The sequence below is a fragment of the Porites lutea genome, chromosome 6 (genome assembly GCF_958299795.1).
Source record: "Porites lutea chromosome 6, jaPorLute2.1, whole genome shotgun sequence".
Classification (NCBI taxonomy): domain Eukaryota; kingdom Metazoa; phylum Cnidaria; class Anthozoa; order Scleractinia; family Poritidae; genus Porites; species Porites lutea.
In genome coordinates, this window is record NC_133206.1 from 23,968,123 (window position 1) to 23,980,622 (window position 12,500).

Sequence of the window (12,500 nt, forward strand, 5' to 3'; positions counted from 1 at the left end):
CAAAATAATCTGGACATTCGTGATAGTTATATCATTTAATGCTTTCTGGAAATTTTTATGGCTCGGAAATTCGGCATGGGATTATTTTTGGTTCAAATTTTGGTCCAGGGATATTTTTTGGTTTTGATTTTTGCCCCCATTCAATCATCCCTGTCACTTGCAATCCCTAGTACCTCCCTCTGGGGTGCAGGATTGTCGCGAAGTAACTAGATTACTGAATATAAATTGAGTTAAAAATAAATATTATAACTAAAACAACTACGTGAAAGGTTTGAACCCATAAAATTAGGTTGAGTATGATCGTCAGGGTGAAAGAAGTCTTGAGTAGGACCGGCTGTTGACAGAGACTGTCGTTTCGACAGCCTTTGCCGTAGTCATCTTTAGAGTCCCGGCGTTTCCAATCGATGAAATCGATAATCGATGACAATCGATATCAATCAATACCAATCGATATCAATTAATCGATTGTATTAACAATTGATGACCAATCGATGTCGAAGATTCGTGAGGTTACCGATTGGTTTTCCGATCATCGATTTCCATCGATCGGAAACGTCAAGGTAAGTGGGTAATTCGAGTACACGAGCCACGGGATATATTCTCTGCTTTGAGAAGACTGCATCGGAATTGTTTTACCAATTTCGTCCACGGGGTTCCCTTAAAATGGCGGATGATCGGACAGGCAGCGTGCGTGAGGTCTGTTTTAGGTTACTACCAATAGCAATCGATGAACTGTTTTTGTGGGGTTATCGATTGATCGTCGATTGACCGATACTAATTGATACCAATTAACTAATTTTATCGATTGATATCGATTGATCGATTGGTTTTCCGATCATCGATTTCCATCGATTGGAAACGCCGGGTCAGAGTCAAAGTAAGTTGTATCACGTCAGTTGATAGTATTGAAAACTCTGGTTATTGACCACATTCAAAATGTCATTGCTGCGCGTTTCGATCCGTCTGTCGTCGTCAGAGTTTATCAGTCGTTACTCAAATTGTCGGTTGTCCAACCATTCACTCGTAGTTGTTTTGCTAAAAAAACAAAAATAATAACAACTATCTGAAGCCCGAGGTATCGCTAGGAGTTACACCTGAAACTGTGTTGTGATTTTCTCGGATGGATTAGCCCGCGTAGCAGGCGTCGAAAGGGGTAGGGGGTAGGGGATAGGGAGGAAGGGAAAAAGGGGAGGTGGATTGGGGAGAGCGATTCTCGTCATTTCGCCACTTAAAAGTATTATCGAAGACCAGTTGCAGGAGATGGAATTGTTGGGCTACCCAGCGAAAGATTTAGCCAATTTATCGAACGATGACATTCGCCGATGTAACTTAGCAATAAAAGAGGGTGGTTTTACCTCATGCCAAAATGCTGCTTATTCCAATAAAGTTGTTTTTATCTGCTGGGTAGATTATGCTCTGGAAGGTTCTGCATTTATACTGAGCAAATGTTATTTTAGCCCCATGTGTTACGCTGCAAAATGTAATAATCGCCGCAAAATGTAATATTAACGCAAAATGTAATAAGAATCGCCGCAAAATGTAATACTAATGCAAAATGTAATAACATTGACGCAAAATGTGATAAAATTTTCAACGCAGAATGTAATAATCTTTCAACGCAAATTGTAATAACTTTTCTGACGCATAATGTAATAACGCAAAATGTAATAATTTCAGAATAACGACGTGCATGCTATTTCAAAATCGGTTGACAGTTTCCCATAATTATCCAAAAATTCTAACCCGAACCAAATTACCCATACACCCTCCCCCTTAAGTGGTCAAAAATGGTCGGCCCTAACAAGACGAAATTGTGCACTTTTTATGGATCTCCCAGTTCAAGATTTGGTGCCGTCGACTCTAAGCCAATGGCGATTGCGTTGCTGAGCAAATTCAAAGTTTCGTTTAGCGTCGAATGCGTTTCCTGATATTGAGTCGGTCGGTCGGATTGAAAAGAAAAAAAAAACTAAAAAAAAAAATCACAAGAAGTCTCGGAATAGGAGGCCCTGGTACCCCAGGACGACGTTAAAAGTTAACATTCACATATTTGGATTAAAAAATCCACAATTTACTGGAAAAAATGTTCATGTCTTTGTTTCTGTTTTTCTCTATGCCGTTACTATGCTCATTTTTCAGATTAAAAGAATTATTTCAAGTGAAAAATGGTTTAACTACGTCGTTAGTTTTTTTTTGAAAATGCCAAAAATTTGGATCGGTCGGACGACGCTAAACGGAGAAAAAAAAGAGGATGGCCTCTCTTCTAATCACAACTGCCTTGCCAGGCAAATTCAACATTTTTGTGCATCAGCTTAGCTCTACTCCAATCAAAAATGCGTTACTGGGCTAACTAAAAAATTTTTGCGCTATCTGTTCTAGGCAAACGACAACTGCCTTACAAGGCAAACTGATTTGACTTTGCAAAGCTTGGAAACTTCAAAATAAAAGAAACTTCGACCTAAAAAACAGCATTAAGAACAATTCAGCCTCTATTAAGTGAGAACTTAGGAAAAGTAAGCTACAGCCAAAGTTGTCTGGTTCTCATGAAAAAAAGTTTGACAGATATCTTATACAGTTTAAATGCATTTGAATTATGCTTTGAAAGTTGATTCTATTACTTGTTTTCGACAACAGCTATTTTATTTGACTGAATTAAATTCAACATCTGAAATTAAACCAAGTCTCTCAGTTGCTACAGTTGTGGTACAGTACAGCAAGCTCTTGCAGTCATTTTTGTCTCGTCACGCAACGCTCCTCCTCCTTTGTTGGGGAAGAGTGTTGCGTGATGAGACAAAACACGGCTGCGAGGGAGACTAGCTCAGCACGGAAGAAACACGACGTCTCAACCGTTATTTCATTAATAATAATAATAATAATAATAATAATAATAATAATAATAATAAGAAGAAGAAGAAGAAGAAGAAGAAAATAAATATTATTACTATTATTATTATTATTAATTAAAATGAAGTTCTGGATCAGCTACTGATTACTGAGCCACAATACCGATTTTGAAATAGCATGCACGTCGTTATTCTGAAATTATTACATTTTGCGTTATTACATTATGCGTTAGAAAAGTTATTACAATTTGCGTTGAAATATTATTACATTTTGTGTTGAAAATTTTATTGCATTTTGCGTCAATGTTATTACATTTTGCGTTAGTATTACATTTTGCGGCGATTCTTATTGCATTTTGCGGCGATTATTACATTTTGCGGCGTAACACCCATGTTTCACACTGAGAGGTCATGACATACATATCGATTGACTGTAGTTATTGTTTTCTGGTAGGCAGGATTTGCCCTCTGATGCAAGCGCAATTTCTTTGACCTCTTTTGAAGCTTAAAGCTTTTTTTATTACGGCTGAATAAGGGTTCCAATTTTCTCCAAAGTGCCTTCTGGATCTGAATAACTAAGCGAATTTCTTTAGTCCGTGAGCGTCATGTTTTTCTGCAATGGCGAGTGTAGCGACATTGACAGTAAGCGTAATCGGATTACTAGAAAATTGGTAGGCGTTATGCAAAAACATAGGCTCTTAGAGCAGGCGCTCCCTTCCCTCAGTCCCTTTCTCCCTCCCCCCTCCCCCTCCCCTTTTTGCGCCTGCCACGCAGGCTACGGATGGATAAGTTCCTGACAACATTTCGAAAGGTGGGGGAAGGGTAGTTTTCATGTTGCAAAGATCTGAAGACAGAGCAGGCTAATTGCTTGCCAGCCTTGGCCAATTTAGGGTTTATCAGTCAGACCTAGTAGACCGACTACATAAGTGAAAGTCTGGTATTTCTCTTGACGTTCCTATAAGAAATGTATAAGGAGCAAACACACTCTATTCTCATTCCAACAGATGATGGCAGACAAATTACTGTGGTAGTTTCTTTGTGTCCTGGATGGGTGCAATCAACAAATTACGTTATATAAGATTGAAGACACTTGGCAATACCCACACCACAACATACAAGCAAACCAGCGACAGTATCCGAAACACCAACAAATACCCTTTGTTGTTTACTGGTAGTTTCTTTACTGCTGGAACATATTTCTAAAAATAACACAAATGCTTTCGTTCCTTTAAATGTATGATCGAATCATCTGTTGGTTAATTCATTTAAATTTACATGCCTGAGTGGCCCTTCATTGTTTTCATTCACAGGAGTTTTACATGGGTGGATGTGATGATTCCACAACTGAAGTCGAAATCATGTGGACAAACCAACACGGGACCGGTAAAGAGGCGGATCACTTTGTCGAGTCACAAGTCATCCTACAGTATATGTGTCAAGAATTTCCTGACGGAGAGGTGCCTTTAACGGATATCAACTCTCAGTTTGACTACCACACTATTCGTAATGGCGACACTTCTGATACCCAAGCATTTAATAAAAATGAGGAGAATTCTGATGTTAAACTGACGCTTGGACTTCATGAGCCGTACAATTACTACCAATCATACCTCCGCCGAGAGCGAAACAAAGGTAACCATTATTTATATACAGCAGCTGAACCCCGATAACTCGAACTCGGATACAGGGTCCACAGGAGATGTGTTTGTTGTTAGAATATCAAAACCCGTCAAAAATCTCTGAAAAAATGGGTTATTTTGATCGCGTTACAGTTTCGCTACTCATCTATATACCGCAAACCAATTTCAAAATGGCGAACAGCAAAGTTGATCTGGGTCAGATAAAAAGCGAAGAAATCGTTTACAGTAGATTCATGAAGATCCCATTGGGCTAATTAATCGTGCTAAGCGACAAGGATGTACATTTTTCAAGGTGAGACGTTAAATAAGTACTTCATTTATTCACGCGAAACTCCTCTGGACCCTGAGACTCGGATAACTCGAACTCCCCGCTAACTCGAACTAAGTCTAATTTTCGTTGGATTTGACCCCACTCTCCAGTCATTTTTACTCGATTAACTCGATCTCGGATAACTCGAATTCCTGGCTAACTCGAACTAAATTTCGTTTCCCTGGATCAAAAGTTTACCCTCAGCTGATAAGTCGAATTCTGACTGTTGTAACTCATGACCTCGCTTGTCATGCCATTAGCTCTTCTTGTATTGTAATCAGAAAGAAAATCAGTAAAACTAAACACTACAACAATTAGATTTGAATTTAAAGTGCAATGAACAGATCACGTATTCGACGGCCATTTGCCGATATCATGGGTCGTACCGGATCATCGAACAAGAACGCAAACTATCCGTAAACTATCAGTCTTTGACATGGTAAATTGAATATTTAATCGACCCCGATTACTCGAACCCTCGCTAACTCAAAATGTTTGTCTTTTCCCTTCAGACGGTTTGAGTTAACGGAGTTCTACTGCTTGTCCAAAAATGAATCACACTAGTACGAATACGAGATTTTACAGAAGAGTTTCTTGCGTATTCTCAAAAAATAGACACCCCGGAATTAGGGAAAGCTTTATTGTACTTTTGACTCACCAGTTAATTTAGCACTGCTATCTTAACTGAAGGAGGTTAAGCCCTCTCCCGATCCCAAAATGATAAAACTTCTAACATTTGATTACTTGTTTCCGCCACTACTGCATTGTCGCTAAAACCCGTTGTAGAATGACGACGGCTATCTCGTTTCCCCGCCAAAATGACGCCGCTAGTTCACGCGCGCACACTACTTTGTATTTTCAAACCTCTTTAATACGGACACCAAAAGGGGACAGAACCAAGTGTCCGCTTTACAGAGATGTCCGTACTATAGAGGTGTCCGTAAGGAGAGTTTAGACTGTATTAGGAAAATCTCGTACTTGTACTCGTTCTCATCCTCGAATCTACGGGATTTGACCGTACAGCCTGTACAAATTAGTATTTTATAGTTGTTGTTTTTTTAGTTCTTTTGAAATGGTTTCCCAAAGCTTTGATAGAACAGAAGCGAGGGAAGAAACGCAGCAGCGTCATTATCGTTATTCATTGTTCGGCTATATTGTTCAATTCTAGTTTTTGAGCTAATTCTCCTCCTCTGGCTTTTCTATGCAGCTGTCTATGGTCGTTTTAAACGTCGGGGAAGGAAAAAAAGAAAAAGAAAAAAAACTGGGGAAGAACGAAAAGAAAAACGAGGGGCAGGGGGTGCGGGAGGGAAGGAGAGTGCAGAGAAGAGGACAGGAGTCCTCCGTAGGCTACTCTGACTAATTCCTCCCAGTCTCTTCTTAACTTTCCTAGTTTCCCCTTATTCCGTTTGAAACCGCAGTAAGTTAAAGCCAAAGTAGTCTACGCATTTACCCAAAAATTGTTTTTCATTGAAACAAACAAACAAACAAACTACAAATAAAATATTATGCGTGTAACAAGGCTACAAAATACAAATATATATATATATATATATATATGTATATATTATTAATAAGGAAAGTGTGACTGAGATACGGGTTGGTCCATTTAAAGGTTTATGAATGTGTGTACCATGAAAATAATCTCTTTTGGACTAGATACGCTAAAGCAATTCAAGTGCCTAGCAGGATTCCTCAGTGTACTATAATTTTAATAATGTATTTTGATCCTCAGGTTTGTATACCGCCTGAGCGCTCGAAGTAAACATGAACAACTAGCTCATCTGGATCATAATGCATTTTGTTCCACAGGCTTGTTTACCGCTGACCAACAGCTTAAAGGTAATTCACCTATCTACACGCGGCAAAATAACGCTGGAAATAGGAGGGGATATGAGGTTCCTGAGGAGCGTGATTACTATCCATACTGGGGCCCCAGCCCTTGGAAGGACATTGCCATCATGGTCAGCGATGAGAAGACCTTTGATTTGATGAAGAATCATGTTAACAGTTCTCAATACGGCTACAAATGTGAGCGTATTCTAGTTAAGATTCTGTTTAGAAATATCAAGGGAGGATATATGAAGGGTTTAGTTGATTTTCTGTCCAACCTCTCTACAAGGGACAAAACTTAAATATGTGCGTTACGACGAAGGAGACGGCAGCGAAAACGTTACGACTGGATTCATTTGCAGCACAGGCGAATAGTATCGATTGGAATCTTGTTTAAAACAAACCAAACATAATGCACCCCGCAAATGCGTATTTTTCCCATCTCTCTAGTCTCACTCTCTGTTTTCAGCCGCCTCGCTCCAGGACTTTGAATTGCTTTACCGCTCGATTTCCAGTTACGATTATTGACGATAAAGTTTAAGAGCGCCAATGCACTTTATAACTGACCTTTTTGCTGCCATCGCCTCTTAAATTATTTACTAATTTCAAGGTTTTAACAATTAATTACAATCATGGGTGACGAGTTACGCGCACAATTTTGAATCGGCTAATTGAACCGAGAGCTCCACCATCGGCCCGTATTAGAATCCATTTTCCTGTTAAATTAATGTTAATATTACTTTATTCAAATACATATACATATAAACATGTTGCATATTTGAGACCGAGAAAATAATCTCCATGTTGCATATTTGGACCGAGAGATTATCCCTATAAAAAGTCCCCTAAATGAACTTAAAAAATGTACTGAAACAATGCAAAATACAGGTAAAAATTATTAGTGTAGGTACAAAATGGTATGGTAAGAATGATATTTAAAGTGAAAATTTGCACAGTTAAAATATGAGGTATTATGTCAATAAATGTTCACCCATCTTTTTAAGCCTTTTTAAAATTTGTTAGCATTAACTTCATCAGTAAAGAGGTGGTTTGATAAATTCTTCCAGTATTTGATGATTCTCAAAAAGAAGGAGTACTTAAGGGAGTTAACTTTAGCTGATTTCATTTGCATCTTGTATGGATGGTTGGTTCTAGGCTTTACTTTTACAATACTCGAAGTAGCCATTTGAGTGTAGGCCTTTAGGTCCAAACACTGTCTTGGACTAGCATTCCACCAGAGTACAGGTATTCTCATATCTTCGATGTTGAAGCGTGTTCCAGTTTAGCAATTTATATCGTTCTTCGTATAACATCTCGCATGGTTTTTGATCGAGAACAATTCTACTCAGAGAAGTGTCGTCTTTCATTTGTTTAGGTTTTGTACAACGTCTTTTAATCAGCTTGTTTAAATGCCCTGACATCTTCCTGAAAAGCCCCTTAATTTGGGGAGGTAACAATAAAGTATGTATGTATGTATCTTCATTTGTAACCCTGGAGGTCATCTCGGAACGTCAACAGTTGACATATAACAACTTTGTCATTTCACATGTGAAATGTTTAATTAACTGAAGCTTAAATTTCGCGTCGAAATTAGAAGTAATTTGTCAACCATGATTGCAAAAATCACACGTTTCCTCATCAAATTGCTTTCAACAGATATGTGTATAATGCGAAGCAAATCAGGTGACCAATGCCCAAAAAAGAATGATGGCCAACCAGGAGAAAAATGCGTGGCTAAATATCTCACCGCAGAGGCATGTAAGAATGCTGGTGGAAAGTGGACACGATTTATCACAAATGTTATGGAGAGAACGCGTGGCGTCCTAAGCACGTGCCATGGAATCGGCGGAATGAAGCTGAAGAGAGGCGTTCCGTATGAACCACACGAAGTCGCACAAGGTGGAGATCTACTGGAGCAGTATGTCCTTGTTCAGAAGCCACCCGAAGTTTTGTATGCGCCTTCCACTTATATCAACCACAATGGAGTAGGCCGCGATGGGAAGTTTACGTCATACAAATGGAAGGTCCCCTGCTTTCCTTCCAACGTGACACAACGCTGCGTATTACGTATAAGGTTAGATTCGGTTAAATCATAGTGATGGGATTTGCCCAAATTCTGAAATAGAGCCAAATCCTGTATGACGACAAGTCGTCGTTCAAATTGCTGAGACATGCCGCAGCGAAAAATTTTCGAAAATCTGCGTTCAGTAGATACATAGGAACATGAATCAGGGCTTTGTTTGTTTCTCCATTTACAGGCGTTCGTTTACGAACACGACAAACTATTCACAACATCCCTGTGATTAGTTCATTTTCTTTACCACAGCTGTGCATTGTTAATAGCGCCTTGTGTAGCAATACATCCCGCGACACGCCACGCGTTCATGTGACTTGTCGCGGCGGACAAAAATTACCCGACTTTGGAACGTTCTATAGGTGCTCACATAGAGGAAGTCGCTTGTTTTCGTCGGAAATAATAGAAATAACAATAATAATCGATAATTTAACAGGTTACCACTAAAATGAAAGAAAAATAATTTGTAAAAATGCGTTAAAATGATTCCAATGAAAACTGTCTCAAAAGGCCAGGGGTATTAAATTGCATGACGGACAATCTTCATGCATCATGGCAATAAAACGAACTTTTGGCTACTTAAAGATCAAACACTTTGTCGTTAAATAAAGACCCCTTACATGTACATATAGCGTACATATTGGTCAGCGAACTCAGTGAGAACAAGTTAGCAAAAATACGCATGCGCATGTCACCTTCCTGGTGGGTGGCAATTTTCATGCACGCGCGTATTCCTGTGAAAAAATTGGGAATCACTCGAAGTCTAGCTGGTTAAGATAGATACCAAGATTTTGGGTTTAAATCCTGCTCTGGTGGCCACCATTTACAACTTAAGTTATTAATTTGTCATTGTGTTTACTCTATTTACGGTTTATACGTGCATCTCAATTTATGTCGTAGATATAACATCACCAGTGACGATGTTCCGCGCAAATTTGATGCCAGCGATAACGATAAGTAAGTGAAAAATGATATGGAAAATACTGAATCAATTAGAGTGATATAGCTTCACTTAGCGTTACTGCTGTTAATTCAGTGGGAAAGTAGAAGAAGAAGTATAGGAAACCCATCAGTCGCAAGGCTTCAGTTGGTCACCGGTATGGCAAAAAAAGATTGAGTCGTTTGTAGGATTGAAATAAAATTTGAGGGATTGATTCCCTTATTAAAATAGAATAACATTCAGAGTTAAAATTGGAAATGTTTCTTGACTTTGATTGGAATTGATAGCCCATGTGATACTTTAAAGCTTAAAGCATTGCAAACCCAATTGAGTACTTTAGTATCGCGGCCGTCATATCGGTGTATAACAATCTATAAATTTCACTATCGTAGACTATTTTGTGCTGCTTTTCAACAATTGTATTCGTGATACTTACTGAAAAGCTTCTAACTGACACTTTGTAACCCATGCCTGATTATGCTACTGGTTCAAGTCAAAACGAAAAGTTAAATATTTTTTAATTGAAATACTATGCTGTTTGTTAAGACTCGTGACAACACTAAATCACATTCTCGCAATACTGAGAATTAAAGAACAGTCTTACTTGGCCAAGCCCGAAATGATACATTTTCCATGTGGCTTTGCCTAGCCCCAGAATAGTAATGTTGCCTCTCACCCTCTTTTTCTTTTCCAATCCCCAACTATGGAGCGCAAATCCTTCCTAAAATACCACGCGCTCCGCCTAAAGATAAGAAGCGGACGCCTGGGAACGAGGCATTGCTACAGAAATTGCAACCTGATGACAATCTCGCCGTTTCCTCTCCTCTTGATTAAACTATCCACAAAAGTTGCCCTTGCGCATTTTGTTGTCCAAATCTTCAAGTCTGTAACAATAATATTCTCCTGTCTTTTAGAGTCAAGGGAAACCCGAAAAGTAAAGCTAGTGATGGGCAAACAGAACTTCAGCTTGCCTTGAATACCGCTCAGGTTGGACGAACATTCCAAGACAGAACTCATGTGTTCCTTCTGAAACCAAGGAATATTCTTCCGAAAAAATATCAGAACACCACCATAAAATACATCTTTGGGATGGGAAAGAGAGGAAACATTCAACAGGCGTATCCTTCCATGGAGTATCGCTTCTTTCCTGAACTGCTTCATGTTACAACAGACGATGTGGTGTGTTTCGTCTGGTCTGGTAAGAGTTTTTGGCTGAATGATCAAATCCAACTGTAGCTATTTCTGTAATAGGGAACTTCAGAATATTGAACATTTAAATTTTGTTTAAGCCTTGATCACGTACAGAGGGAAACTTAGTGTAACTCCCGGGGGTGGGGAGGGGTACTCCCTTATTTGGCCTAAACGAGGATGTGCGGCTGATCAAGGTATGCTTTTGCGGTCTCGAGTCTTAAAAGCCTTGAACATGGGGTGAACGTTGGCGGTGCGCAGTCTTTATGCGTGGTACCCGCATTTCCTTACCAGCGATATAATTCTATTGATGTCAAATACTTAATTCTGTATACAAAGAGAAATGAATCAGAGTTATGAAAAAAGATCTCTTGTCTTAATGAGAGAAAATGAACGGATTTTGTCTTTAACAGGGCCAGGTTTTGAAAACCTCGGCAGCACACCCTTTTTCAAACTTATCATAAGTGTTCCCCCGCAGGAAAATTGTCATTGACAGTAAATTAAAATCAGTAAAGATTAGACAGGGCAGGTGGGGACAGTGATGCCAGGAACTTCTTTATGTTCAAATTGCAGGGCAAAAGTTAAACTGAAAAGGTCGCTTATTAAAACAAAATTTAAACGGTGTTTAACAAGATCGCGTTCTAAGCCCCTCGTATCTAAAGGCTATTTGTAGCCAAGACTAGAATACCATTTGTCTAATTTTAAAAATAAACTCCTTACAAACAGATTTGGAGTCTCAGTGCGTGTCTTCACTCTTTGGGACCAAAGAGTGACCAGCACCAATTTTCTCAATGTCTATGCATATTTAAGAGAAAAAGTTATGAGAAGCAAAAAATGATCACCAAAGAGAAAACGCTTTTAACTTTTTATCAAATGTCCTCAACTTATTCCTTATGGAAATGTATGGATCCCGTAGAACTGGTTTGTGGGTAACAGGAGTCCCCATACTAATTTCCTCACCTTCTATTTTTATTTATATATTTTTTTTCAGGTTCAAACCATAATCCCGCGAATCGTGCTGGGCAAGGGACAGATCGTAAGTGATAAAACCCGTGAAAAATTTTCGCGAAAATTAAAGCTGTGAAATTTAATACCCTTCTCGTTACTTTTATTTAGAGGTCGCTACCTTCGTGGCTACGGTTTATTCGGAATGTCAAAAACTGTTACCTATAAAGATATTTTGAGAGTAACGCCAGTACAACGCCGTGAATGTTTCGCTGAATAAATTTGAAATCTGGCTGAATTACAGATGGCCTGCTACTTTGAACTAAAATAATAACAAAAATTGACAATGTAGCTCACGTCATTGCCTTCCATATTCCAGACTTTTAAAATGTTCCTTCTGTCATTGATAGGCGTTAAGTTTGACTCAGTATCGAGGGTATCGATACTGTCGGCGGGGATCAAAAATAGCTAAAAATATAGTATCGAGGATATCGACATTGTCGGCGGGTATGGTATAGTAGTATTGGGGGTATCGATACTGTCGGTGGGGATAGTAGTATCGAGGGTATCGATATTGTCGGCGGGTATGGTATAGTAGTATTGGGGGTATCGAGACTGTCGGCGGGGATCGAAGTATCGAGGGTATCGATACTGTCGGCGAGTATCATAGTATTGAGGGTATCGATACTGTGGACGAGTATCGTAGTATCGAAGGTATCGATACTCGTAGTAT

General features: G+C 39.1%; 1 protein-coding gene across 1 annotated transcript in view; it reads left to right on the top strand.

The window, feature by feature from the left end:
- LOC140942057 (protein DD3-3-like) overlaps positions 1 to 12,500 on the top strand; it is an 18,589-nt gene that overhangs the window by 5,232 nt on the left and 857 nt on the right. Inside the window, exons 4-9 of the mRNA XM_073391043.1 lie at positions 4,151 to 4,472; positions 6,600 to 6,818; positions 8,277 to 8,694; positions 9,595 to 9,651; positions 10,549 to 10,832; positions 11,814 to 11,858. Coding sequence (XP_073247144.1) covers positions 4,151 to 4,472; positions 6,600 to 6,818; positions 8,277 to 8,694; positions 9,595 to 9,651; positions 10,549 to 10,832; positions 11,814 to 11,858 — 1,345 coding nt within the window. The remainder of the gene's footprint in view (positions 1 to 4,150; positions 4,473 to 6,599; positions 6,819 to 8,276; positions 8,695 to 9,594; positions 9,652 to 10,548; positions 10,833 to 11,813; positions 11,859 to 12,500) is intronic.